Source organism: Festucalex cinctus, chromosome 11, assembly GCF_051991245.1.
Source record: "Festucalex cinctus isolate MCC-2025b chromosome 11, RoL_Fcin_1.0, whole genome shotgun sequence".
Lineage (NCBI taxonomy): Eukaryota > Metazoa > Chordata > Actinopteri > Syngnathiformes > Syngnathidae > Festucalex > Festucalex cinctus.
In genome coordinates, this window is record NC_135421.1 from 21,548,373 (window position 1) to 21,561,302 (window position 12,930).

General features: G+C 37.4%; 1 protein-coding gene across 1 annotated transcript in view; it reads right to left on the reverse strand.

Moving 5' to 3' along the window:
* dars1 (aspartyl-tRNA synthetase 1) overlaps positions 1-11,588 on the reverse strand; it is a 24,057-nt gene extending 12,469 nt beyond the window's left edge. Inside the window, exons 1-6 of the mRNA XM_077536028.1 lie at positions 11,423-11,588; positions 7,744-7,855; positions 6,735-6,764; positions 6,445-6,502; positions 4,586-4,678; positions 2,516-2,618 (exon numbers count right to left, since the gene is read on the reverse strand). Of these exons, the coding sequence (XP_077392154.1) occupies positions 2,516-2,618; positions 4,586-4,678; positions 6,445-6,502; positions 6,735-6,764; positions 7,744-7,855; positions 11,423-11,445 (419 nt within the window). The 5' untranslated portion in view covers positions 11,446-11,588. The remainder of the gene's footprint in view (positions 1-2,515; positions 2,619-4,585; positions 4,679-6,444; positions 6,503-6,734; positions 6,765-7,743; positions 7,856-11,422) is intronic.
* Positions 11,589-12,930: the final 1,342 nt, after the last annotated feature.

A 12,930-nucleotide genomic window follows, 5' to 3' on the forward strand; every position in this document is an offset into this window, starting at 1 on the left:
TTTCCACACATCATAATCAGGCCAGGGGAAGAAAAAAAATAATAAAAACAATACTATACAAAGATGTATCATCCAAATTTGATTTCTCTCTTTATGATCATTATTTCTTAAAGCTTTCTGTGTACCGACATCACAATATTGTTGAACTGTGACCCTCCTGTTTGGAAGCCCAAAATGTTCCAGATAAGCTATTGCTGTTAACTAAAATGCAGTGATGTGAAAACAAACTTCAAGGATGTCTGTTCATGCAGATTTCCTGAATATTATTTTGTACTTTGTTTATCAACGGGGGTGCATTTTAATCCTTCACTCTTCTTCGTCCCATAACAGTAATGAGGGACAGAACGCCATTGTGCTAGCGTCCCTTTTGGACCCCAGAACAGCTGCTACCCATAGCCCCTTGCTGCCTAGTAGAGGAGTTGGATAAATAAATCACACATTAATGACTTCCACTTAACGGCCCAGAGGCTGACGGTACTTCAGGATACATGAGGTAGACTGATTTAAAACAAGCCAGAAAGTAGAAAATACCTCCGATTACATACATTATTTTTTTTTTCCCAAAGACCTTTCGATAGCATTCACTATTACTTACGTGCTTGAGTGAAGATGCGGCTGCTCATCTAATTAAACTGTGCAAATGAGACGAGGATGACATTCAATCTACAAAATGAAGATTCGCCAGTAATATCACTGCCCTCAACAGTGACAGGATTTACTTGTAATCCAGAGTCTTATGTTGTCAGTCATCAAAAACAAACTTTGCAAAGCAACAGGGATTGATCAGAGCACCTGTTTTTTGTGTGTTTTTTTTTAGCTTTAGATGTTTAACATTTGGACCACAATTGCTAAAGGTGATTGGGTTTAGCTGAGTTTTTCTCAAGCAAAACTGTGTTGTCCTGGCAACTCAGTTATCATATTGATCGCAGCAAGATATTGCACAATATTAACTGACTAATAATGATGCAGAAGCAAGCAGAGGAAGAATAGAATTGTCTTGCTAAGATGAAGAATAAAGACTCAGGAGTTACTAAGAGATCAGGCGCAACCCCTGATGTATGAACTCGATCTCAATATATCTGTCTGTACTATGGTGTATTAGAAAAATATTCACATAAATTAAGTAATTACTCTGAAGTGCAAAATGAGTGTTTGAAAAGAAACCGAAGCTGTATCACAAAATGATTGAATAGACAGGTCATATAAGAGGAACTATAGCAAGGTCAGGGGATCCTAACATGTCATGCATGGTTGTGTCTGCCAAAAAGAAAGAAAAAAAAAAAAAAAGTCAAAGCTGATAGACATTTGAACTTCAGCTTCCACTTAAAAGAAACATGCTCATAATGGGATATCTTTTAGATGCGTAAAAATGTAATCAAGGCTAATCACTTAAATGAATTACATTTGAGTGCAGCGGAGAGAGTTCTTATCGAGTTTTTCCCATATTGCTGCTGTTCAGTGGAATACTCGCATTCCCAAAATTACTACTTGTCAGGAAATGACAAAATCAAAATCAGGCTTGAAGTACAAGTAAACATCTTTTGTGGAATTTGAAAAAAACGGGGGGGGGGGGGGGACACCCCTTGACTGATTACGTAACATGACCTATTTTATGCTTTACTCACCAATAATCTTCCATATGCGCTAGTTAATTCAAGTTTTTAGGTTGGCGTTCAAAACATGACTAATTTCACACCTCTGAATTTTGTCCTAACCAAAAAAATTGGTGGATAATTTTAACTGAAACCCGTCAGCCAATCGAGGAATGGTGTTCCCTGAATGTTGAGAAATAATGAAGTAATACCTTTTATTCTAAAATCAGACTTGCAGGTGTTTTTGATCAGCTCGCCATATTACACAAAAACAAAAAAAGTCAATTTTTCCCCACCCAAAAAGCTAAATTTCTCCAGAACACTTCATGCGATTTTTCAAAATGTTTGGTGCCTTGTACTGAAGTAAAGTCGCCTTTCCAACCAAGCATTGCATTTTGACAGGTCTAAATCATAAACCACTGCGTACCAACACAACGCCACCCCAAAATCTGGTCAATCTATAATTTAATAAGCTAACTTGCACTAAGTAGTCACGCTTATGAATTGTTTTCAACAAATTCCAAAAAATGTTATTCACTGGAACTTTTCATCACAATATATTAAAAAGTGAGCGTGTTTTAAAGCACCACTAGTTCATGAATTCCTCATGTAAACATAAGACAAATGATCAGGCTTCCCTCGGTAGCTGCTAACATGACTAATGATGCTTGGCTCTCATGCATTTCGTCTCTTAAGTACCACGTTGCTGTATCTGCCATCTCAACAGGAACCACTCTATTAAAACGCTGCCATATCCTACCCTGCTAACAGGCAGCTTTTGTGGTCAAGTGAAAAATGATTGATTTCCTTGGCCCACGCCTCTCTCAGAATGCGTGAAAATGGATCGGCGGACAATTAGTGGCCAGGATTTTCCCACCATTGTTTCGCACCTCTCTAACAGGAAACATCGTTTCTGTACTCACTTTGCTGCAAACTTGACCATCTGCTTGCTGGCACGATCTCCCACCGCGACCAGCGCCTGCACGTTGAACTGCTGTTGGCGCAGCACCAAGAAACACTGCTTCCCTGAAGACACAAAAAAAATAAAAAATAAATTAAAAAAAATAGTGATAATGCCAGAATGCAAAGATTGATGGCCGTTATAAAGCTGCCGTGTTCATCCTTAAACAATGTAGACTTGGCCAGTCAAAAGGTGATGTACGACTTTGGGAGCAACACAGTCCCCAATTGAATCTTTTTCGTCATCCACAGGTAAAGTGTGAATGGAACATTGTCTTTGAAGAATAGTGAGCGAAGAATGGGAGATTGCTACCTTCCTAACAAACACACCTATTAGGAGAGCAAACAATTTAGCAAGCAAACCTCCTGGGGAAGACGACAGCCAGACCACCCAGGCACTTTGATGTTTGCTGCCTGTGACCAGGAGGTGGCTGTTTGTGATAACAGCAAAGTCATAATCCCACCACAACAGACGCACCTCATCCGAGACTGAACCAGGATGTTATTGTGTTCACACGGACATCCTTACAATGACGAGAACGACGGAGGACATGAGCATTGGGAAGAGACCCTTGACTCTGGAAGCTATCTTGACAGGAAATGACTAAAAAGGTCATCATTTCAATCTCATTTTTGGCACCATGAGTAGTAATAGCCTGTCAAAGCTGACTGATGATTGGATGCCACCAAGTGCTATTCTAAAACACGACAAAACATAAGTCAAAATAAGTCAACGGTGCCTCAGGCAAGTAACATGTGGAAGAAACAGGAAAGATTGTGCAGCATTTAAGGCTTCTTTCAGGAATCTAAAACAGGGGTCTCCAAGTTCGGTCCTCGAGAGCCCCTATCCAGCCTGTTTTCCATGTCTCCGTCCTTCAGCACAGCTGAATCAAATGATCAGCTAATCAGCAAGCTTTGCAGAAGCCTGATAACGATCCCGATCATGAATCAAGTGTGTTAGTGGAGAGAAACATTGAAAACAGGCTGGCTAGGGCCTCTCGAGGACGGAACTTGGAGACCCCTGCTCTAAATAATACTTTTGTAATCAAGTTTCCATCGCCACCACATAAATGTCAATCATACAGGAAATATTTACATTTTGTTCCCTTGGGGCCAGAAGAAATTCAGGATTTGGACAAAACGTTACCTCTTACTCGACTCAACTTTATTTACGGCTGGGTTTAGAAAATTAAATAATCAATATCGAATCAATTTTCCTTTTCGAGCCTGATATCGATTCATAAAACCATGAAACAATTATTTAATATCTCAATATTAATGGCCGGATTTTTTATTTTATTTTTTTATAATATATCTTGTAGTTTTTCTTGAAATTTACTATTTTCTTGAATCTAAAAGTATTTTCTTACATTTCTGAAAGCCCTGACGTATCGCACTTTAAGACACTTCAAATTCTTTATTTGTATTTACAATTATTGAATTTGAATTATGAAAACCTTTTCATCTCATTTTTGCTGATGTCAATGTTTGTGTAACACACTTAACACGTGTTACTTTCATATATAATAAACAAAATAATTTAATTTAACCAATTATTGTCTCTGCAAAATTTAATTGGAATGTAATGTTTGTGGAATTTTTATCATGTCAATATTTAAGAAGAATTGGAGTTCCATAATTCATCAATATTGGGTTGAATTCAAGTGAATTGAATTGATAAAAATCTAAATCGAATTGAACTGAACTCTTGTGAAATATATAAACAAAGACAGTTAAAACAATAAGATAAAAATAGTAAAAACAATAAAACACTACAACAATGCCGAGTCTCACGCTGAGTCAAAGGCCAAACAATAAAAATGTCCTTTAACACGAGTTTTAAAAATGGATGGAGAAGGGGGTTGCCCAATGTTTAGTGGGAGGTCATTCCAAAGCGAGGGATCGGCAACGGAAAAAGCGCAATCCCCTCTGAGGGTTCGCTTTGTTCTCGGGACCTCCAGTAGGTAAAAGCTGGACCATTTAAAGATTTAAAAACAAATAAAAGAATGTTAAAAGGAAGATGGAGATCTCACCTTTGGCCCTGCTGGTGTGAACCCGGGCACGCAACCAGATCAACTCATCGGCCCTCTCGGGAGTAAGGTCTTTGACTAGCACCAAAGTCCTGTCTGCAAGCACACACAAGTTGAATTGCGTCAGAAAGGGCTTTTTGGAATCCATTTTCACTCCTCGGGGTACAGAATCACACACCCGACCTGAGTTTGACCTTGGATATTTTCAAAAGGCAGGAAAAAAATGTAAGTATGCATGAGCTGGTGTAGACAAGTAAATAACATTTTGAAATTACAGCGGTGCCAAGTGAACGCCGCCTGGCTGCCTTCTTCTGAGGGATTTTTGACAAATTGGTCTCACGTGTGTCACTTCGAGGCATGTTTCGTCCTTATTATCAGCACACGGCAGACAGAGAGGCAGCGTCAGAGAAAGCCGGGCTGCCACTTAGGTTGAGAACTCTGCGTCAACCCACATGAAAGCCTTCCTCCCCATCCCCATGGACATCCCCAGGCTCGGCATGCAGGTGAGCAAGGACCCACTTTGTTTACAGCCACTGGAGCTGAAAAGGTGTCCGTACGGTTGGACCTGGACAGGTCGGACCGCTCGAATGAGCTTATTATCAACGAAAGCACTGGCGTCGCGTGGTAAGCTTGGAACAAAAGATTTGTCATGATAGTAATCATTTCGCGGTGCGTTATTCATCACTGAAACAAAAGGAAGTTTGTACTATGAGAGATTCTTTATATGTCACAACATCATGGATCATTTTGAGGGGCCCACGACTTTATGGTCTAACCTGAGGAAGGGAAAATGTATGGAGGACCAAAACTGCCAAAATTCAAAATCTATAAATGACTAAATAAATAAATAAATGACTAAAAGTGAAAATAAAAAAATAATGTAAAAAAATACTATTTGAAAATTATATCTAAAAAAAATAAACATAAATGGAAATAAATCTGTTTTTATTTTCATTTTTAGTAATTTATTTATTTAGTAATTTATTTATTTATTTATTTATTTATTTTGAATGTTGGCAGTTTTGGGCTGTACTGCGCTTAGGACCACCCCCTCATTTGAATAACATTTTGATGTGGCAGTACAGCCCAAAACGGCCAAAATTCAAAATAAATAAATGACTAAATAAATAAATGACTAAATAAATACGTAAATGACTGAATAAATACAAAAGTGACTAAATAAATAGAGAAATGACTAAATAAATAAATACATGATTAAATAAATAAATTACTAAAAGTGAAAATAATGGATTTAATTTTCGAATTATATATTTTTTTCAATATTATTTTTTCTTTTCACTTTTAGTCATTTATTTATTTATTTAGTCATTTATTTATTTTGAATTTTGCCAGTTTTGGTCCTCCATAAAAATGGCCCTTTAGAAGGCACAATGCAATGATGACCTTTAAGCAAAAGAGATAACTGGGGGATACAGAAAGAAACAAAATGAGATCCCGTTTCAAGCGTCAACATGAAGCTGTTTTGCTATGAATGTACGTACATGGAATTTGATCTCTACATTTAATTCCTGGGGGGGAAGTGGGTGCCTTGCTCTTGGCAACTCAGCAGTGAGTGCTTGTTAACAGTCAGGAGTATTAAACACACGCCAAATTTTTAATCATACATCCACAGCCATTTTTATTTATTTATACATTTGATACAAGGGGATCAATGATGACTACCCTGTCACTCACTTCTGTAAATTTGCTTGCAAAGGAATCTTATTCCAAACAAGTCTGTGTGTACTTGGTGTAAAAAGAAAAAAAAAAAAAATCATAAATTTGTGAGGATATAATTTGATAAGACTATGATAACCACAATCACTGAAGTGTTGTTGGGAAGAAAGAGCTACCAAACTAACCCAGTTTTTGTTGGGACTGGACCATTGCCGACACACCATAACGATCCTTGGCGAAGTCCTGAAAATTAAAGAACAAAAATGCGGATGTAACTACTCCACTTTCATTTTGCAAGCGTCGGTTTGGCTGCACAAAAGCGAGATAAGATATGACCATGTTTTATCGGCGGATTCGGAGAACTGACAGGTATGGTGCCAACGTGGGCGCTTACACAAGAAGCGTTGCTCAAGTGTGAATCAACAGGTGAGTCAGTCAACCTCAAGCAGGTAAATTGTGTAGAATAGATACTTACATCTTCCTCTTCGCTTTTCTGATCACCAGCCTGAAAAAAGGATGTGTTTAATTACATACGGCCAGTATGGGATGATGTACATATAAAACACATAAAACTCCCAATATGTCACAAATTGAAATACGTGGATACATGATAATTTGCAGCTCCAGCTGGAGGCCAATCCTGAGATGTCTGGAATGTACAGCTCTTCTTCATATTGCGCCAACAAATCACAGACAATGAAGAATGGCAGTGGGAGATATTGCTTTGTAATGGAAACAGCAGAAGTAGACAGATATGCGCCGACTCGAGGGCAAATGAGCCTCAGCGTGTGCGTTCATATGGAGTCTTGGTCGGGCTATACTTTCATTTCCTATGCAAATGGGTATTGGTGAATGGAAATGCCTGTCGTAGTTGACGGAATCGGAATCACCAATCCTTTATTTGATAATCAAATCCCATGATTGATGATAACGGACAAATATAGCACCACTGAAGCCATCAGAGCTGCTTGGGTGACGGGTTTCAGAAGAAAAGTGGTTGGCAGAGAACAAGAACGCTTTCAGCCCGCACAACCATGGACATGAAGCTTTAATGGTTGGATTCTATTTTTTTTTTTTTTAAGACGGATTGACTGGGATTATATACTACATAAAGTTCTTTTTATCCACATTTGAAAGAGGTCTGATTAGTTATCGTAAACATATAATGCGTACGTTTGGCAATACAATTCTAGGAGACACGGATAAAAGTTGATTGTCCACAATTATCTGACTGTTGCGTGTTGAGTGGGAGCCAACATGTCGTGCTCTCAGCATTGAGGAAAATAACGCTTTGTTTGGGCAGACGTAAACAAAGCTAAAATGGCAGGAATACTTGAACAATGGGGAGCGGTGCACCCCCTCTCGCTGAATAACAACCGTGCTGGAACCACAATGCCCATCAAGAAGGCACGACACAGTCTTACCAGCTGTGAGAAGAGGCAACGGATGTGAGACACAGCAGAAAAAGAAAAAAAAAAACTGACCAGCTTGGCCTGTTTCTCAGCCTTTTTTGCAGCTTTCTCTGCTTCCTTCTGCAGTTTCTTCTGGGCTTTCTTTGACTGGGCCTGAGGGTCCTCCTCGCCCACCGCCGCCGCCCTGGGACAGGAAGACATACACGACATAAACATTGAAGTCGACTTCCACCTTCTATATCTCCTGTAGGCCAGAGGAAGTTGTTCACCGCCGTCGTCACGTCCCGCTTGTAACCTTTAATGTCATTGTTACGGACGAAAAAAAGGAGATAAAGTCTGTGATGAAAGATGTTCATTCAAAGGGTTCGTTGATGGGATGTATGGATATGGCTGGGTGAAGAGATACTGTGGACCAGTGAGTTCAAATTAATTACTGCACCTCAGTTCATTACTGTGCTGTGTGAGATTATTATTTACTGTTAACAAACATTGTACCTTTGTTACTCTGTCAGCAACATAGTGACAGACAGAACAAACAAATCTCGTTTCCACCTGTTGCATTCTTTTACTTGAAAAAAACAAAAGTTGGAATAGTCACTAAATAATCCACCCGATTTTATCCTAATCAACCAATCAAAAATGTGGTCAACCTTAAAACTACCAACACAACTGAAAAAGCAAAAACTTTCCCAAAAGTGTCAAATGGTTTCTGAGAAAATGAAAGTGTTTCAGGAGATTGATTGACGACGCAATAAACTATATCACCACCCGTCTGAGATCATAAACATAATGCACTTGGCACTTCTCTAAACGAGTTTTGCATTAACTTTTATTAAAAGTTAAAAGTGCAGGTGGACAAATAAGTGCTGTTTGGCTTCCCCAGTCCAGGTGTCCTGACCTAAAGGAAGGGAGCTGTTTAGTCACAGGAAATAACAAGGACCAAAGTTTGACTATATATAGCTATAAAGCCTTAAAAATAAACTCAATTTATAAAAACACTTTTGTCTTTTATACTGCTCCAAAAAAGGTTGGGGACGACAGATTTGAAAGCCCTAGGCACTAGTGCTGTGCGGTATGGGAAAAATAGCGATAAAAATATACCACAATATACAGTATTTTCAGTTAATCTATAAAAATAATATTCACACACGCAACACCTTATGACCACTTACCATTTTTTTCTTTACTTTGAAGTGACATGAAACAGATCTGGATCAAAAGAGAAATGTATTCACTCCAGTAGCACTGCTTCATAGGGGAGGCGTGAATTTTTGAAGCTAGTTGAAATTGGAACAGTGTAAATTGGAAGTATTATGTGGGAGTTGTTACGCGGAAAAAAAGTGTGGAGAATAAAAATCACACTAACATATGTGGCAATGCTTCAGCATTCCCACAATAAGCTACACTGCTTATAGCATACCTTGAGGTATTTTTTGTAAATAGTTAATAATTACCTTAATAAATGTTCTAAAATAGGTACATTACTGTAAAAAATAAAATAAAATAAAAATGCACGCCAAATTGCACTTAAAAAAAATAAATAAATCTCCGATACGTGGCCGCGAAAAGTGATCCGTGTTATAGCAAGGGAACACTGTATGTATATCGTCATATTGCACAGACTCTGGTAATCTGCTGGTATAAGGCATAATCAAATCTAAACTGTGCTTTATCTTTTTCACGGATTTCAATGACATTCACGTCACAGCAAAGAACCACCGTCCCTGATTTGAGGCTAACTTCAGCCGTTGTCAATAAATCACGCCAGCATTTATTCCCAGTTGACATTCAATGGGTCTGTCAGATGTCTAGACGCGAGACTACACGATGAAAAGTATACAAGTCCAGGTGTGTAAAAAAGGACTTGATTGCAAACGGGAGAATATGGCCCTAATGACTTGGTACAATTGGATTGTGCAATAAGTCACGAATCAAAATAGATTCAGAAACAAAGGGTGTTAAAATTATTCAAAACTGTTGACCTAGATAAACTGGATTAACCACGTAATTTTAACGGCAACAATTACTGTGTGATGCAGCTTTTCAAAAACCGTGTATCAACTCATGGCAAAAAACCACCGATGAAAGGTTGTCACACAAACTGAACGTTTACATTAGGTCGGAAATGAAACAGTTGTGCACAATTGTCACAATAACCTTTATCAAACACGTCATCTGATGTTGCAGAAATTCCAATCTCATAAAGAGGGAAATAAATTGATAAAACACTAAATGAGCACACATAATCAAGTGGTGCATGCACAAATAAAACAAAAAAAATATTCTTATTTGTTAAATTTAATCAGTACACCAATGTTCTGTTCAAATTTGTTCTTTTTTTTCCAACTTATTAATGTGACTGAGACAAAAGGTTAGGACAGAATTTATCGTGTATTGTATGTATCATGTACAGAACCAATGATGGGTTGACTTTGACTGGACTTCTTCCCAATTCAAAACAACATCCATTTTAGATTAGATTTCCAACTGGTGTGAATACGAGTGTGAATAACTGTTAATACTTCATAAGAGTTGAATGTGTACTCTGCCTCTTGCCCAAAGTCAGCTTGGATGGCCTCCAGCTGATCCTGGGCAGGATAAGCAGTACAGTCCACTATGCATAAACAAATACTATGTAATGCGATATTAAACCCTCTCACTTATCTAAGTACAGCATGGCTAATGAACAGAGGCAAAACTAAGTAATTGAGAACATCTGAGGAATGTTGATGATCATGTTTGGCTTTGCAAAGTAGCTCTGAAAACAGAACTTTTGTTATTAACAATCAAGATACATCAGCTGTATATTAGCAGTTTTTTTTTTTCCTTTTATGTGTATATGTATGCATGTATATATATGTATCTACTAATTATTGTGTTATGGACGTTAAGGGGGTAGGACATGATAAGTTTATACTTCTTCCTACTCCTTTTCAAACATGTGTAAATGTGTAGCTAATGACTGGATGAATTATTGAAAAATTGTTATTTTTGTGGCTCTAATGTGTTTTTGCTTGATCTGTCTTGTATTTTTTTCCTTTTTTTCTATATGTATTCTTATAATTATTTTGTTTTTATACATGTTTGAAATAAATAAATAAACTTTGCAAAAGTTATAATAATAATAATAATAATAATAATCTAAACGCATATTTGCTGATAATAACTTCAAAATGTGCAATAACAAAGCCAGTGTCTTTGTACTAGCAGGCGATGCCAACATAAATTAAGAATGGTGCTTAGGTTTGTTATTTTGATTTCATTGGTTTTGAATTTGGGTTTATAACGTTTATTCAGTCAACAGAATAAGCCAATGTCATGCACACATGCTCTTGATGTTAGCTCAAACAAAAAAACAAGAATATGTTGTCAAAAACAATGAAATTCCTGGCCCCAGATGACTAAACGTCGCAATAATACCTTGCTTCTGCAAACAAGGAGGTGATATGATGTATGCAATAACAAGATTTGGCTGACTGTATGCAGTCGTCACTTTTCCTCTAAGTTTAAAATGTACCAACAGTGACTTAAACATGTGGTTTTGATTACTTATTACAAGTAATGACACCAGGAGACATCGTGGCAATACTTTCCTTGTCTTCTACTGACAGATGATGCAATCCAATGCAGGTACAGGCAATGCCATCAAGCTAACGCTAAATCAATTTTAGCCTTGCCCGAGCCCTGTTTCAAGTCAGTATTTGCAAAGTAATAGGACTTAAATGTGATTCACATAAGACACGTTTCTTACCCCTGAACGCCCTCTTTAGTCATGACGAGTTCTTTTCTTGGAGAACGTGTTGAACTGCAATAAAACAGAGACAGGCGTGCGGCGCGTCAGCTGTTATAGCGTGCCCGGAAACCGGAAGAGGGGATTTATTTTGAGGGGACACCAAATGCCGGTCGCTTTTTTAAACCGTGTAGAAACAAATATATGCGAGTTTTTTTTTTGTTTTTTTTTGTTTTTTTATTTAATTTTTCCTTTCGGACATATGTTATTAGGCCCCACTTCCTTTTTTATTCTCAAAATTTCATCCAACATCATCATTTTTTTTTATTATTGTATATATATATATATATATATATATATATATATATATATATATGTATATTATATACTTTCCTATCCAGCATGGTATTCTCCATTTTTGCAAGAGAAGCCTTCAGCTCCTATGTTCCCTCTGCTCTTTTTCCGCTAGTCATGTTGCAACAACTGAATGTAGTTAATTATCTCTACAACTAGCCACAATCGGGAGTGAAAGTCCCAAGGGAGTCAAATCACGGAGCGATTGCAGTTGCGCCCTTCCTTGATCAGAGCACGCCGTTTTTAATCTTAAAAAAGAAGAAGAAAAAAATATTTTAAACACGTTTTAATAAATACAAAGCAAGCTTGACAAGATATATGAATTTCACGGGTTGAATGATGATCACTTTTGCTATCCACCTAAATGTATGTATTATTAAATCAGTGTAAACAATTTCAAACAGACAGACAAAGGAAGGTTTTTGTTTTTTAAGGCGATAGTGAGCATTTCTATTAAAGAAAACCCAATATAATACCTCTATTATTAAAATTTGCTAATAAATAAATGAACTCCATGATTCTGAAGCGTGACCAATTCTTCCGAAAAAAAGACTTCGGTCTCTTCATTAAAACTCACACTTACTTTCAAACTAAACATTAAACGCAATGATTTATCTATCTTTGCTTTAGTTACGTCTGTTTAGCATAATACTATTGCTAACAAATGCAAAATGACTAACAAATTGCTTCGGTCTTATAGCCCTCCAGAAATAGATATTTGAACACAAATGGTCGAGAAATACAGATAGAAAGGAAATGTAAAAATACTCAGAGCTATTTTTCCGCCACATGCAAATAATGACTCATATTACTGCAGCTGATCAGGAGTTTTGACTGCCTTCATGCATTCTGTAGTATCTGTACCTCCCAGGTGGCCAACGCGCGCTCACTAGAAGGAGTAGCACAATGTCCATTGAAATTTAGCAACAAAAAAGGTCATTACAGTTTTATTTTATAACTACAATATCATAGAGTGCTAGTTTTTTTTTTTTTTTTTTTTTTCATTAGAATACATTGCGAACAATTGTGCTACGATTGATCGGCCACAGATCATGAATGGCCGATTTTCTTGGAAAAGTACGTGACTGGCAATGTTGATCAAAGCCTGTCATTGCCAATCACATAAACCAATCACCCACAGCTCTTAGTTCGCAGCCTGTGTGCAGTGTAGCGTG